Below are 12500 nucleotides of genomic sequence, written 5' to 3' on the forward strand. Positions count from 1 at the left end.
ATATCCCTGCCTGCAATGCTGGAATAACAGAATGCAGCAGGAGCCAGCCTGGCCCCACAGCTCCCAGCTTGCTCCTGCTCCTGCTGGCCCTGACCCCCACGGCCCAAGGCCTTGCACTCTCTCCTGCTGCCACTTCCCCCCCGCGCCTGCCCCCACTGTCTTTCCCCTTCCACTTTCCTTTCCTCCCGTTCCGCCTCTGCCACTCCCCACCTGCAGCTCCGGCACCACACGGTTCCAGCTCCAGGGCTGGGACCTCATGACACAGCAGGAGCACCACATGGTTGCCAGCTGGGAACCACGTGGTGCCAGCTGGGCCCAGTTGGCTCTTGCTGCACAAGCAATCTTCCCCTCCCTACGCCCATTCTTACCTGAATTTCCCTCTCTGGTGGAGGGAGGTGGGGAGCAGCCCCAGGCTCCCAGGCCAGAAGCTTCTGCTAAGGCAGGGGCTTTTACTGCTGCTTCTGGGTCCTGCTGCCAGCTTCCCCTGGGTCCTGCTGCTGCTGGCTCCTGTCATCTTTGACAGGCAACCAGGAGCAGATAAATATTAATTTTTACAATTTTTTAAGAGCCCTGCAGGCCAGATAGAATGGCCTGGCGGGCCAGATCTAGCCCACGGGCCATATTTTGCCCACCCCTGGGTTAGAACATTTCTGTCAAAACACTTCTTACTCTGAAAAGGAAAGGAATAAAGGAGAAATTGGTAAGAAAAAAATTCTGACCAATTCTGGTTTATTACAAAATAAGGCTTTAAGAACTTGATAATCAGAGATACTAAGCATATTTGCTTCCCACTAACTTCACTTGGGTTTGTTAAATGCTCAGTTATTGCTGAAAATCAGGCACTCTGTTTCTTGAGACAAATCCTGATACCTTCCTGGGGGTAACAGTTTTGATAGACAGCTGTACTGATGCAGCCCCATTATATGGAATAAGATTGTAAGTCTTTAGGGAGGGTGTATACCCAGGGTGTGAAGTGAGGAAAAAGAGGAGGTGGAATGCTACGAGCATTCATAAACCAAACTTTTACCACCCAAGACACTGCTCAAAGCACAAAGTATAATATGGGCTCAGCTGGGCTTCTCAGGCCTGGCTGTTTCTTAGTCAGTGTTCAGTTGTTCCACTGAGCAGGCATAATTAAAGCACAGGCAAAAATTGACACCTCTCATCCCCATGTCATGAATATCAAAAATCTCAACTTTCATTAAAGTTTCTAGCCCTCCTGGATGCAAAAGTGGGAAAAATGTGACAAGAGTGAGTCAAGCAGTTGTTTCTGCCTGGGCAACAAACAGCCTCCAGGCAAAGGAGGAGCAGCAGATGATTAAGAGTCAGGTAAAAAGCCCATACCCAAACCCACCATTAGAACAGACTTGTATCCCTCTATTCTAGAGCTTGCTGGGAGTTGTCTGACTGGAAGTCTGGATGTCCTGTTGTGCTCTTGGGACTGGCACACTGGGGCTCTGATCCTCACCCTTGCCCTTTCAGCATCATGGGCCAGACTGAGTGAAAAAAAATAGTGACAGTATTCTTGCAAGCACTCAAAAGAGATGTCTTACAGCAAGTTTTTTCTGAAAATCTGTGGTCTTACCTTCCTCCCCACACCTCCATTCACATATTTGATAGTGGTGAAATAGTTAGCAATGCTGACACTTCAAACGGCATCACTGAACTTAATTCACACTACTAAGAACTATTGTCCCAGTCTCTCTACAGCTGCAAAAAGGTATCCCTGCGAAAGTTTAAACACACTGGACATTTACAATTCAAAATTTTTAGAGCAATCATGAAGGATAGAGACTTATTTTAAAATTAAAAATTTAAAATGATCTGCCAGTAAAGCTTGTGCAGTCTCTGAATAGTGAAGGAGCTCTCAGGTGTACATACTGCTGTAGAGAGAGAGAAATGTTTTGGGTAGGTTGTTTTTACCACCCTGCTCATATAGGATGCTTGCACACATTAAAAAAGAAAAAAGAAAAATGTGCTTTACCAAAACAAGCAGCGCGTTACTTCAACCCGACTCAGCAGCGTCTGTATAGATAGGGCACTTCAGCAGGTCTTTTTGGTGGTTTTATCTAAAGCTAAGAAAATGGGCTATTAGATAAAAGCACCAAAAAAAGCCCCACTAAATCACCCAAACTGTATGGAAGTTGGGCAAGCCAGGTCCAACTAACATGACGCCTCTTCTGGGCATGTGCTGGGCTCCATGTGGGGGCATGCAGAGTTTAAAGTAGAGTACCATTGCTTTTTTTTAATGTCTGCAAGCAGCCGTAAAGATTAAATAATAAAAGATTTATAAAGGGGAAGTGTCCCCTCTGTGGTGCATGTTCCAGGACATAAGGCTTTTGTATATATGAAAGGGTACAATAGCAGAGCAGTTAAGGAATCTCACTATGGCTCCAGAAGTGTAAATTTGAGTCCTGCTTCAGATTGCACCAAAGGCTAGCCCCAACTGACCAAGCTGTAAATTGGTACCTGTTCATTTGAGCTACGGAGTCAGAGGTGGCTGAGTGTGAAACATAGTCACTCTCTTGTGTGTTGCCGACTATCAAACTGTTGTTTTTTTAACCATGCAAGCCTGATAGGCCTTCCAGACTCAGCCAGACCATGATGGGAGAATATTATACAATGCAGTCTGTTATTCTTACACCCATTTAAAGGCAGTGATAGTTTAAAAGAATGTATTTAGGTGGTGTAGTACAAAATAGAGAACAGAAGCTAGAATCTACTTCAAGTATGCACAATAGTTACATGTTTGGCTTTTCCATATCATTAACTGTACTACATTTTTTATTTTACTGAGCATGCATTGCCTTGTAAATTAAATGAAGGAAACAGAAATTTACAGTGATTCCTAGAGAACGAACAAATCATTAGAAATTATTTGAATTCCACCCATAAGGAGCCAGAGCTTGTCAACCCTCAACATGAAGAATCTAAAAGAGCTTTTCTAGTCAGAGCCAAATATGGCTTCTCCCCCAAACAATGTATGACCCTAAGAATAATTAAAAAATAAACTATGAGAATAACTAGTATGATAAAAAAATCATAAATGTGCATGTCATGTCAGGGAGCCACCATTTTTAATATATATGTAACCATAATAAAACATGGCATACAATGTGGTATGTGACTAATGTGACAGAATATTTTACTAACATCATTTGGCATATTGCTAATGTGATAAAGTATTTCACTAATATGATACAGAACCACTAATATTATATCAAAGCAGCAAAACATTATATTTTAAGTATTCAATACTCTAAGGTGTTTTACTAATTAAGATATATTTTACTGAATAGTTGTGCTGGTGAGGCTTTATATTTGTGATCTTATTTGGTGTTTGCTCCCCCCATGGGCTTTACATCTAAATAAAACTTTCTTTTAAGAACTATATTGCGGTAACCTCTATATGGACACATCAGGACTCTTTTCCTCTATCAGGGTATGCCATGACTGTGGCTATTGAAACTTGAGAACAAGGGCTACTCCTGACTAGCCATGCAGTGGGGAGTAGAGACTACAGGGGGCTATGGCTATAGACCCCACCTCCAGTTTCCCCCTCCAAACTCACTAGCAGAGCCAGTTTGTCCTGGACTCTAGTTGAAAGAGCAGACTGCTCAATGTACTAGAACACCCTGAGAAGCACAGTGCTTTTTCTGATGTGCAGTGCTTTCACATGCTCCCCTGGACAGGGTGTTTTCTCACATGGATCTTTATGCACACCACTAATTTCAAGGGAGCTATGATATAAAGCTATATGAGCAGGAAGATGGACTAGATAACCTGATGTGCCTTTTTCATCTCTGAATTCTTTGATAATATATACTGAGTAAAGATATACTCATTTAGCACACGCACACACATATGTTGTCTATAATCATATTAAATATTGTGTATACCAACAGAGGGGTTAAAATAGTCAAATTATGCCTACGCTATTTAGGTTTGAACTCCTGATGAAATCAAGGTAGAAACTTAGGGAGCTAGGAACCTACATATCTTTGAGAATCTGGGTCAACACAATGCCTGCTGCACTTAATATACTAGGTAAATGAACACCCAAATTCAACACTAAAGAGCATATATAGAGTAATATTTAGGTACAAAAGACTATTAAATGCTACACTCATGAGTTTAACAGAGTTTTTTTATCTTGATTATCCTTTCTAATATTAATTCAAAGAAAAAAAAATCTTACTCTAAGACTTTCCTATGATCTGTGCCTGATTAAGAAAGGTACAAGACCAATTCTAAGAAGAATCAAGGTCTAAGTCAATAGTTTGTGTCAATAAAGGGCCCCTAGTCTTAAAGCTTTTGGCATAGCAAAGGTGGAACTGGAGGAATGAAGGCATATTTAATGATCATTGCTATGGTTACATTTAAATATTTCAATCTTGCCATTAATGACCAGATGATAATGATTACTTGAGTATGGGAAATACTGTAAATATTGTAGCCTTTTAAATTTAAAGCACAGGACACAAATAATTTTCTCCCATTCTTCTTCTTTTTCTATATTATACCTCCCCTTGATGAGGGGAGGTTTTGAAGAGACCCTGTTTAGCCCTAGGGCAACATGACTTAAAATCCTAGGAACTGCATCAGGAACAAACAAACCAGGAAGCATGGACTGAAAATATGAGCATACGTTTCCTTATGAGGTCTCGTGTTTCAGGCCCCGTTCTAAACCTCATCTGTTTAGATATAGATGGGGCCTGAAACACGAGACCTCATAAGGTCTAGAATGCTGAAGTGTAGGATACTCATCAGTTAGAGTATGGACACACATACACATGGAGCCATTTCCAAAGGGGAGCTGTTGATGGGAAGCTGGTATGTTCTAACATTTGCATGTGGACAGGCCAGGAACAACAGAGATGTAGCAAAACCACTCCAACTTTAACCCTGGGTCAAGTAGTGTTAAACTTGAAGCTGTTAAGCTACAACTGGTATGGTTTCACTAATAACTTTTAGAACATAACTGCTGCTGCACTGCTTGGAGTAAGAGTCCCATCTCCCCTTTCGAAACAGCTCCAAAGGTACAAGCGTCCAAATGCTTATATATCCACAAGTCAGTTCACAAATACAAAGCCAGAAGGACCATGGAGTTTGTTGTTTTGCTTCTGGTTCAATGATCATAATTATAAAAATGCTACTTATTTTCAAGGTTGAGAACTGTAACAAAGGATATGTAACATGGAACTCTAAATATAGTGTCAACCTTGACAATGTTCATTTAAGACACTCAGACTGTGAATTATTAATATGAGGACCCTTCCAGACAGACAGACAACTGTCCATTATGTCAAGTAGTTTCAAATGCTGTTCTGTTTATGCACAATATTTATGTTTACTAAAAACTCCTGTGCACATATATTTATTCCATATGCTTAATAGAGGTATTTTAAAATGCATACCACAAATAAGAAAAATCAACACAATAGAACAAAGGACTCAGAAATGTTTCAATCAAAACAGTGCCTGGGACGCAAAAATATATTTGAAACAACCTGTTTGCTTTTTGAAAACTGACTTCGACAGACCTGTGGGGGGTTTGTTGTTTTTTTACTTTGCATACATGTTTTTAACCTTATAAAGGTATTTTAAGCCAATTTTTATAGAAATCAGTCTTGTCTTTGCCTACAATAATTTGTTAATTCTAAAGAAGTTACCTTTAAAAAAAACCCCAAGGATTTAAAATCAAAATACTGACAAGCTCTTAATTAGAGCAGCACCATTAAAATAAGGAAGTGCAAAATAATCACAATAACACAATAAACTCAGTATTACTTAGGCTGCTGTCTTTTTTAATTTCTGTTTATTTTCTATTTTACCACCCTATGTCCTGCTCGCAAACCCATTCAAGTAATTGAAAATGCTTCCTTTGACTTCAGTGGCATTTGGATCAGGCTCCAGATCACTTTAAGAGGAGTACTGGTATAGAATGTAATTAGCTAGAAACAGAAGTTTTGCTGGCTATTCTCCTAGGAAACCCTAGGAAAATATCTTGCTTTGGAGGTCTGCATGGATTCAGATGTAAATTCTCAATAAAGAACTGTTAGCCTTTTCCCCCTTAATGTCTCTTCAATTTACACTTTTGGGAAATGTTTACATTGACTGGGTCTTGTAATCTAAACCTCAAAATAATAATTATATAAAATTAAAAGCAAAAATAGAAAGTGACAGTGTCTGTAACCCAGTAAACTTATGTTACATTTCAATTATATAATATTTTTAATACATAGAAAACAAGTGAGAAAAGGAGTAAAAAAATTTTTTCCTTTCTCAGACAAAACAAGGTAAAGGTCTTATTCAGTGCTCAAATTTCAGCAATTATTAAGTGAAACCAAGATGACCCTTTTGTCCTTTTTGAAGATGAATTACCATCTCTTCACCACTACATTTTGTCAGTTTTGGTACAGCAGAGTCAATACGTTCACCTTGACATGAAAACTTTGTGATTTATCAGTTTTTCTGTTACTCAGTGTTACCACAACCTGGAGAAGTACAGCCAATCATGATACAGAGAGCAGACTTTGGTCACAGCCACTTGAAAAAAAATAAAGCACTCTCTGATGATAGACAAATGTGTCTTGTTAGCAACAGCCAAAAAGCGCTTGACTTGTACTAATAACAAAAAGGCCATGTTGGTCACCATGGGTCTAAAGACGAAGCACCCTGTCACTGCCTTGGTTGGGAAATTAGCAAATAATGTTCCTTTTCCTTGATAAATGGGTGACAGTTCTCTCTCACCAATCATTTTTTAACATTTTGATGCATGTCTATGATCCCGCTGGAGGAACAGAAAAGTTTACTGGCCCTCAATTTTCAGATGATGAATGGAACACTCTAAATGTGCGATTTCTGTATGAGGTATAGTTCATTTTAAGCAATTCTAGTAAATGGGTGTCACTGATTAGGACAAATAGTCTACTTGTGCAATAGCACAAATGGTATGTCTCATTCTTCTGGTCTCCTTTGAGACAGAAAAGAAAGGGGACAACAATGACCCTGATAAACCTGAAGTTGCTACTGTTTTAAAAAGAGCCATTATATAATATGCATTAGCTAATGTACTACTGGCTTGATACATTATTGAATCAGTTTTTTTCCCCATGTTTAGCACTAATCTCCAAATTAAGAAACTACTTGATAGTGAAAAACTTTCGTTGCAGCAAAAGACAATCCTAATCAAACTATTTCCATGCTTGTTTTAATTAAAATATTTTTAAGAAAATATGTTTTTATACAGCCTACTGAAGCTGTTTTAACACATTAGGTATTACAGGTTTCTGTCTTTATGCTTTTCTGTCATATTTCTGTCTTTTTTTCCTGTTTTTATTTTAGCTATTTTGAAAATTAATCAACTTTGAAGGACTTATTAGAAAGAACCAGCCTGATAGAAAGACGTGGATATCTTTGATTTTCTTGAGCCTTTTGACAACCAGTATTAGCCGCAAGGTGTGATCAATAAATAACCAATACTGTGAAACCAGCAACTGTAGGTTGGTTTAGGACAACAGTATTTAAAGTGGCAAATACAGCGTATATAGATTAGAGTTGCTAAATATGTCAGAATTAAAACTTATGTAGCCATAAGTTTATTTTAGAAGCTTTCCAATAAAGTACAGTATCCATTACCTATGTTTTAGTATCATTTTTTCACAATGACCAGATTTCATGGTTTAAAATTGTAAATGAATATGTACAAGAAACAATCAAGTGGTTTAAATTTAACTAAGGCATTAGCATTTAGTTTAGCATAGTAAAAATAGTATGATTTGTGGGAGGCAATTAACAATCATTTGCTCTGTGGATACAAGTAATTTGTTTAAAGAGCACTGACCTATGAGACAGCTAGTTTGTGTTGGCTGTGATGGAAGGGAGCTATTGACTCTAAACAGTGTAACAGTGCCATTGACAGAATTGCATTTGAATGCACACAAAAGATCTTTAAAATACTTCAGAAACATGAGATCTTTTCAGAGGGTGAAGAGGGGTGGGGGTTAAATGAGGGAAACTAGTCAAAAGAGAGGTTCAGATACAGAAGGAAAAATAGTCAAACTAAAAGACCCAGGAAAAAAATAGTGACTGAAAAATTTTTCCCCTTGATATTGTGCCAGCATTAAAGCACAATCTAACTTTTTTAACATAAATACTCTATCAGAAGGAACACAAACTGTGAGCGATTGCTAGTTGAGTAATGATTTCATAAGCCTGAAATTGAATGCAAGTCTTTGTGCAGAAATAATCATTTTTATGTTCACATCTAGTAAATGCATTGCAGACCTGGGAATGGTTCCATGTATTCAACATTCAAGATTTTTCTGTGTCCATTTTGGACATGTTTACTACTTAATGCCAATACCTTGTTGAGCAACTAGGTTCAGCCTACTGCAAATGATATGTTGACTCCTACTAATCTGGTGATTTCTTTAATTGAATAACACAAAGGTGGATCACAAAAACTGTTGGGTGGAAGAGATCAACATTAAAAATTCTAAATAAGATACAGTCATGGAATGCTGAAATGTTTCGCTTAAAGTTCTAATATAAATATAAATTGGCTAGAGTTTATTTTATTTAGTAGGAAATTATGTAAAAAATGTACACTTTAAGAAACAGCAGTACACTGGCACCAATACAGTGGCAACACATGCCTGTTTTCTTAAAGAATATTAACTAAATAATTCTTCACAACTTTAGACAAGTGTATAAAAGTACAATTTTATCTGTGGCATAAATTCATTTAGAAGCGTACAAATCACAATTTGCTTTAATCAAATAACATTGCAATGCTGATATTTTAATTACAAATAATTTCTGATATTTCATTTTAAGAACCTGGAAGACTTCAACTAGTACAATGTACAACCTGTACAAAACCATTTGGTTTAACAGTGCAGAGAATTTTTCAGGTAAGGACTATTTTAATTATTATTAAACAAGCAAATGATACACTATTGGATAAATATTAAAACAAGTATTGCTCTCAGTTATTAATTTGCACTATTCAGTTTTAAATGCAGCAAATATCTCATTAATTTAATTTTAGGTGCCCACCAGTTTATATTGCATTTTACAGTCTAGAAGGCAATTTACTATTAACTGGCAATTACATACAGAATGATTGTTAATTCTGCTCCTAAGTGCTAGCTGCTTGAAAATTGTTATCTCTCTCTAATTTTTGACCTTCTTACAACAGGGGTGAGGTATACTGGGAATACAGAGGACTAGTAGAGAAGAGCTGGACATGTCATTTGTGACTCATTCTTTTAATTCACCGTGCTAATCAACTGAACTGCCACAATCTCCCAAGGTAATTGTATCTTTATAATACTTGAAAGCAGCGGGCAAAAAGGCATGGATAGATGGGGATAGGCCTTCCCTTAGCCTGCTGAGAAACAGCACAATATCCTTACTGTGTGTGACTAATAGGGTCCGTTTTTGAAAAATCTGGAACTTTCATATCACTGTACGCAGATCATTTAATGTCTCAAGCTCTATACCTTCCAAAGGCTTTGTATACCACACTACACTCTTGTTTCATTATTCTGCAGCCTAGTTGCCCCATGGTCCACCTCATGCTGAGAAGGTTAAATGTTAGAGTGCCAAGCCAGACTGCAAGCATGGTGGGACACTGATGGGAAACAGATGCCCTGGGGATTCAGCCCCTCCTGACTATAGGACTACATAATTTTCATATTGTGAAATACAGTGAGGCTTGGCTCAGTTTTCAATGGTGAGCATAATTTCCAATGATTATCTCATTGTCCCTATCAATTTAGGGGCAAAGCAAATCAGACATAAGTTTCCAGGTCAGACAGGCTCTGACCCTACTTTTTCTTTTACTTTCTGCTTGCCTACAAGCTTCTGTATCCCGTAAAACTTTTTTGAATAGAAATATGTTAATATATGTTTTTATTTTGTGTCTTCAACGAATTAACTGCAGCAACAGAATATTTTTTTAACTTTGATGATTCATATGGACATATTGATTTAAAATTTCCCTATGAATACTGGGGAAGAAGAAATGGAAGAACAGAAAAAAGAAACCATCAAATGGATCTTACTTAGAACTTCTTATATTTTTGCATGGATATTTAAAAAATAAATTTAAACTGTGGAAGAGTGCATAAAGTAACAACTTATAGAATTAATTAAAATCCTTTAATATAAAAAGTCTGAATTAAGAACATATATACGACCAAGTGCTCTTCTGGAGCAAACTGACATAGCTGTCATGCATGCAGTGAAACCAATTTAAAACAACTGCAGAATCAGAACTTTTACATTTGTACTTTGAATAATTCAGTTGGCCCTGATACTCCTGGAGCAAGTATGATGGTCAGTGTTTGAAGACCACTGCACAATACCTTGTTGAAGTAGGCAGCTGAAGTAGGTTTTCAATATTAATACTACATAGTCACTAATATAACAAATCTGTCTATAAGTCACATATAGTTGATGGTGTTTTAGTATATCTCTACATGGGTTGATTTTTGTGTCTGTATGCATTCATGATTGGATCAGTCAGTTGCTAATGGACAACCAGTTTAAACAAGGCAGTTTTGTAGTTGCCATCTACTCAGCACTTATGAAAAATAAAGTCAGCATTGGAGAGTACTTGTCACTACAATTCGGACTACCACATTTGACACTCTCCTTGACTATTTCAGCACAAAGGCCAAGAACTGAACAGGCACGAATATTTAAATATCCTCTCACCCATGAAAATGCATCCTTCCAGGTCATAACTTAAGGAAATTGGTGGAGAAACTTGTAAAATTGTGCCTCTTTTATGCATAGATAGAGGACTTCTGTCTCCAAGGCTATCAATCCAGCACCTTTCATGAGCATTTATTCATATTAAGAGCTCAGTCCTTAATTGCAGAAGTTAATGGCAAAAGTCCTATACAGTCTTCAGTGGGAACAGGCTTGAATGTGAACTCTTTAACAGATCCAGTACTCTGACCATACCTTTAAAAGTATGTTTTACACAATTTCTAGCTAGTTATTAATAGATACCATTACAATCTATTAGGAAGATACTAATAAACAATATTTTCTGGGGGGAAAAAAGTGTATTATCTACCCAATCAACTTTAAAATCTGTCTCAGAGTCACTACAGTCGGTCAACTTATCAAGTAAACGGTTAAGAATTCTTTGATCTGCTCTTTGATTTAAAAACATTTTTTGACTCAACAGACAAAAGTATAGTACATACATGAGTTTTTGTTTTAGTAAGAATAGATGTTTTGGACCTACCACAGCCAATCATTATCCAAAAAAAAAAAGTACCATTACACTGCCATTAGAGAGCACATCAGTTTTTTTTCTTGTGGTGTCTTCGACTCTTTTTTTTTTTAATAAAAGCCAAAAGAACAAAGTACACATTTTAGAGTAAAACCCCAGCAATATTTCATTTGGAATAAATGGGGTTTTTTTGAGTTCTGAAATATTTGAAGCCATAAAACTTCCATTTTTTCTTGTGCTCTCCAAACTTAAAAATCAAACACGTTTACAAGGAATTTGGCTGTGACCTTATATCCCAACTTTCAGCTCCGAAATAATTTTTATAGACAAATTATTATGAAGGATAAGCAACTGGATACCAAAAAAATTACCTGAAACAGTACCCAAACTTCACCAAACCTTTAGCAAGATTCAAGAAGTTTGGATAGCTTTTTTTAAAAAAAAAACAAACTACATTTTTCACTGTAGAATACTATTTCACTTCCTTTTTCAGGCTGGACTAGAAAGGAACATGCCATTTTTATATATATTTCTGGCTCCACTGGAAACAGGAAGTATCAAGCATCTTGTGAGAGCACCTGATCTCATGAGATTTTGAAACCACTTTTAAAGACTCAAGAGGTTTGGATAAGCATCTGAGCTTCTGTGTGCCTCTCTGAACTGAGCCTTTGAGCTATTTTGAGTTTCACCTATTACTAGTTAACCACTCTCTAAATGCTGACAGATCCATGCATTTACCACTATTACAGTCACAGAAACTTTGAACGATCTGTATCACTGAGAGGTGGGAGATATCACTCTGAAGTAACAAAAGGAATCTTATACTTACCAGTGTAGACAAATCGTCCAGGAGCACCTTTACAGAACTGCTTGGATTTGTAGGAGAGAGTTACTTCAACTACTCCAGGAATGTGCCGTGGTGGAGTTTGAACTCTGATGGCATGCGGTGTTATCAGCTATAAAAATCATACAGTAAACAAACTTTAAATCAAGATGGCAGAGATAAGACGGATGCTTGCCAGTTGGATATAATTACTAAAATGAGTTTAAATTGGACCATCATCTCAAAATTCTACCTTCTTGCTGTCACATTCAAGATCAGGGCTCTATAGTGTTTTTTAAGAAAAATATCTGCAAATGATCTTAGGTTTTAGTTTGCAGGAAAGGCCACAGGGCATCATTTATATGAAAATTGCCTCCATATGTCTCCTTACGCTTGCTTCTAGTAATTTTTAACACTAAT

General features: G+C 37.2%; 1 protein-coding gene across 10 annotated transcripts in view; it reads right to left on the bottom strand.

Moving 5' to 3' along the window:
• The window catches only part of EBF3 (early B cell factor 3), a 143627-nt gene that overhangs the window by 30723 nt on the left and 100404 nt on the right, over window positions 1-12500 (bottom strand). For all 10 annotated transcript variants that reach the window (XM_014520934.2, XM_025206710.1, XM_014520933.2 and 7 more), the window contains exon 10: window positions 12087-12213. In XM_014520934.2, the coding sequence (XP_014376420.1) occupies window positions 12087-12213 (127 nt within the window). The remainder of the gene's footprint in view (window positions 1-12086; window positions 12214-12500) is intronic.

Source organism: Alligator sinensis, unplaced genomic scaffold (assembly GCF_000455745.1).
Source record: "Alligator sinensis unplaced genomic scaffold, ASM45574v1 scaffold1055_1, whole genome shotgun sequence".
Classification (NCBI taxonomy): domain Eukaryota; kingdom Metazoa; phylum Chordata; order Crocodylia; family Alligatoridae; genus Alligator; species Alligator sinensis.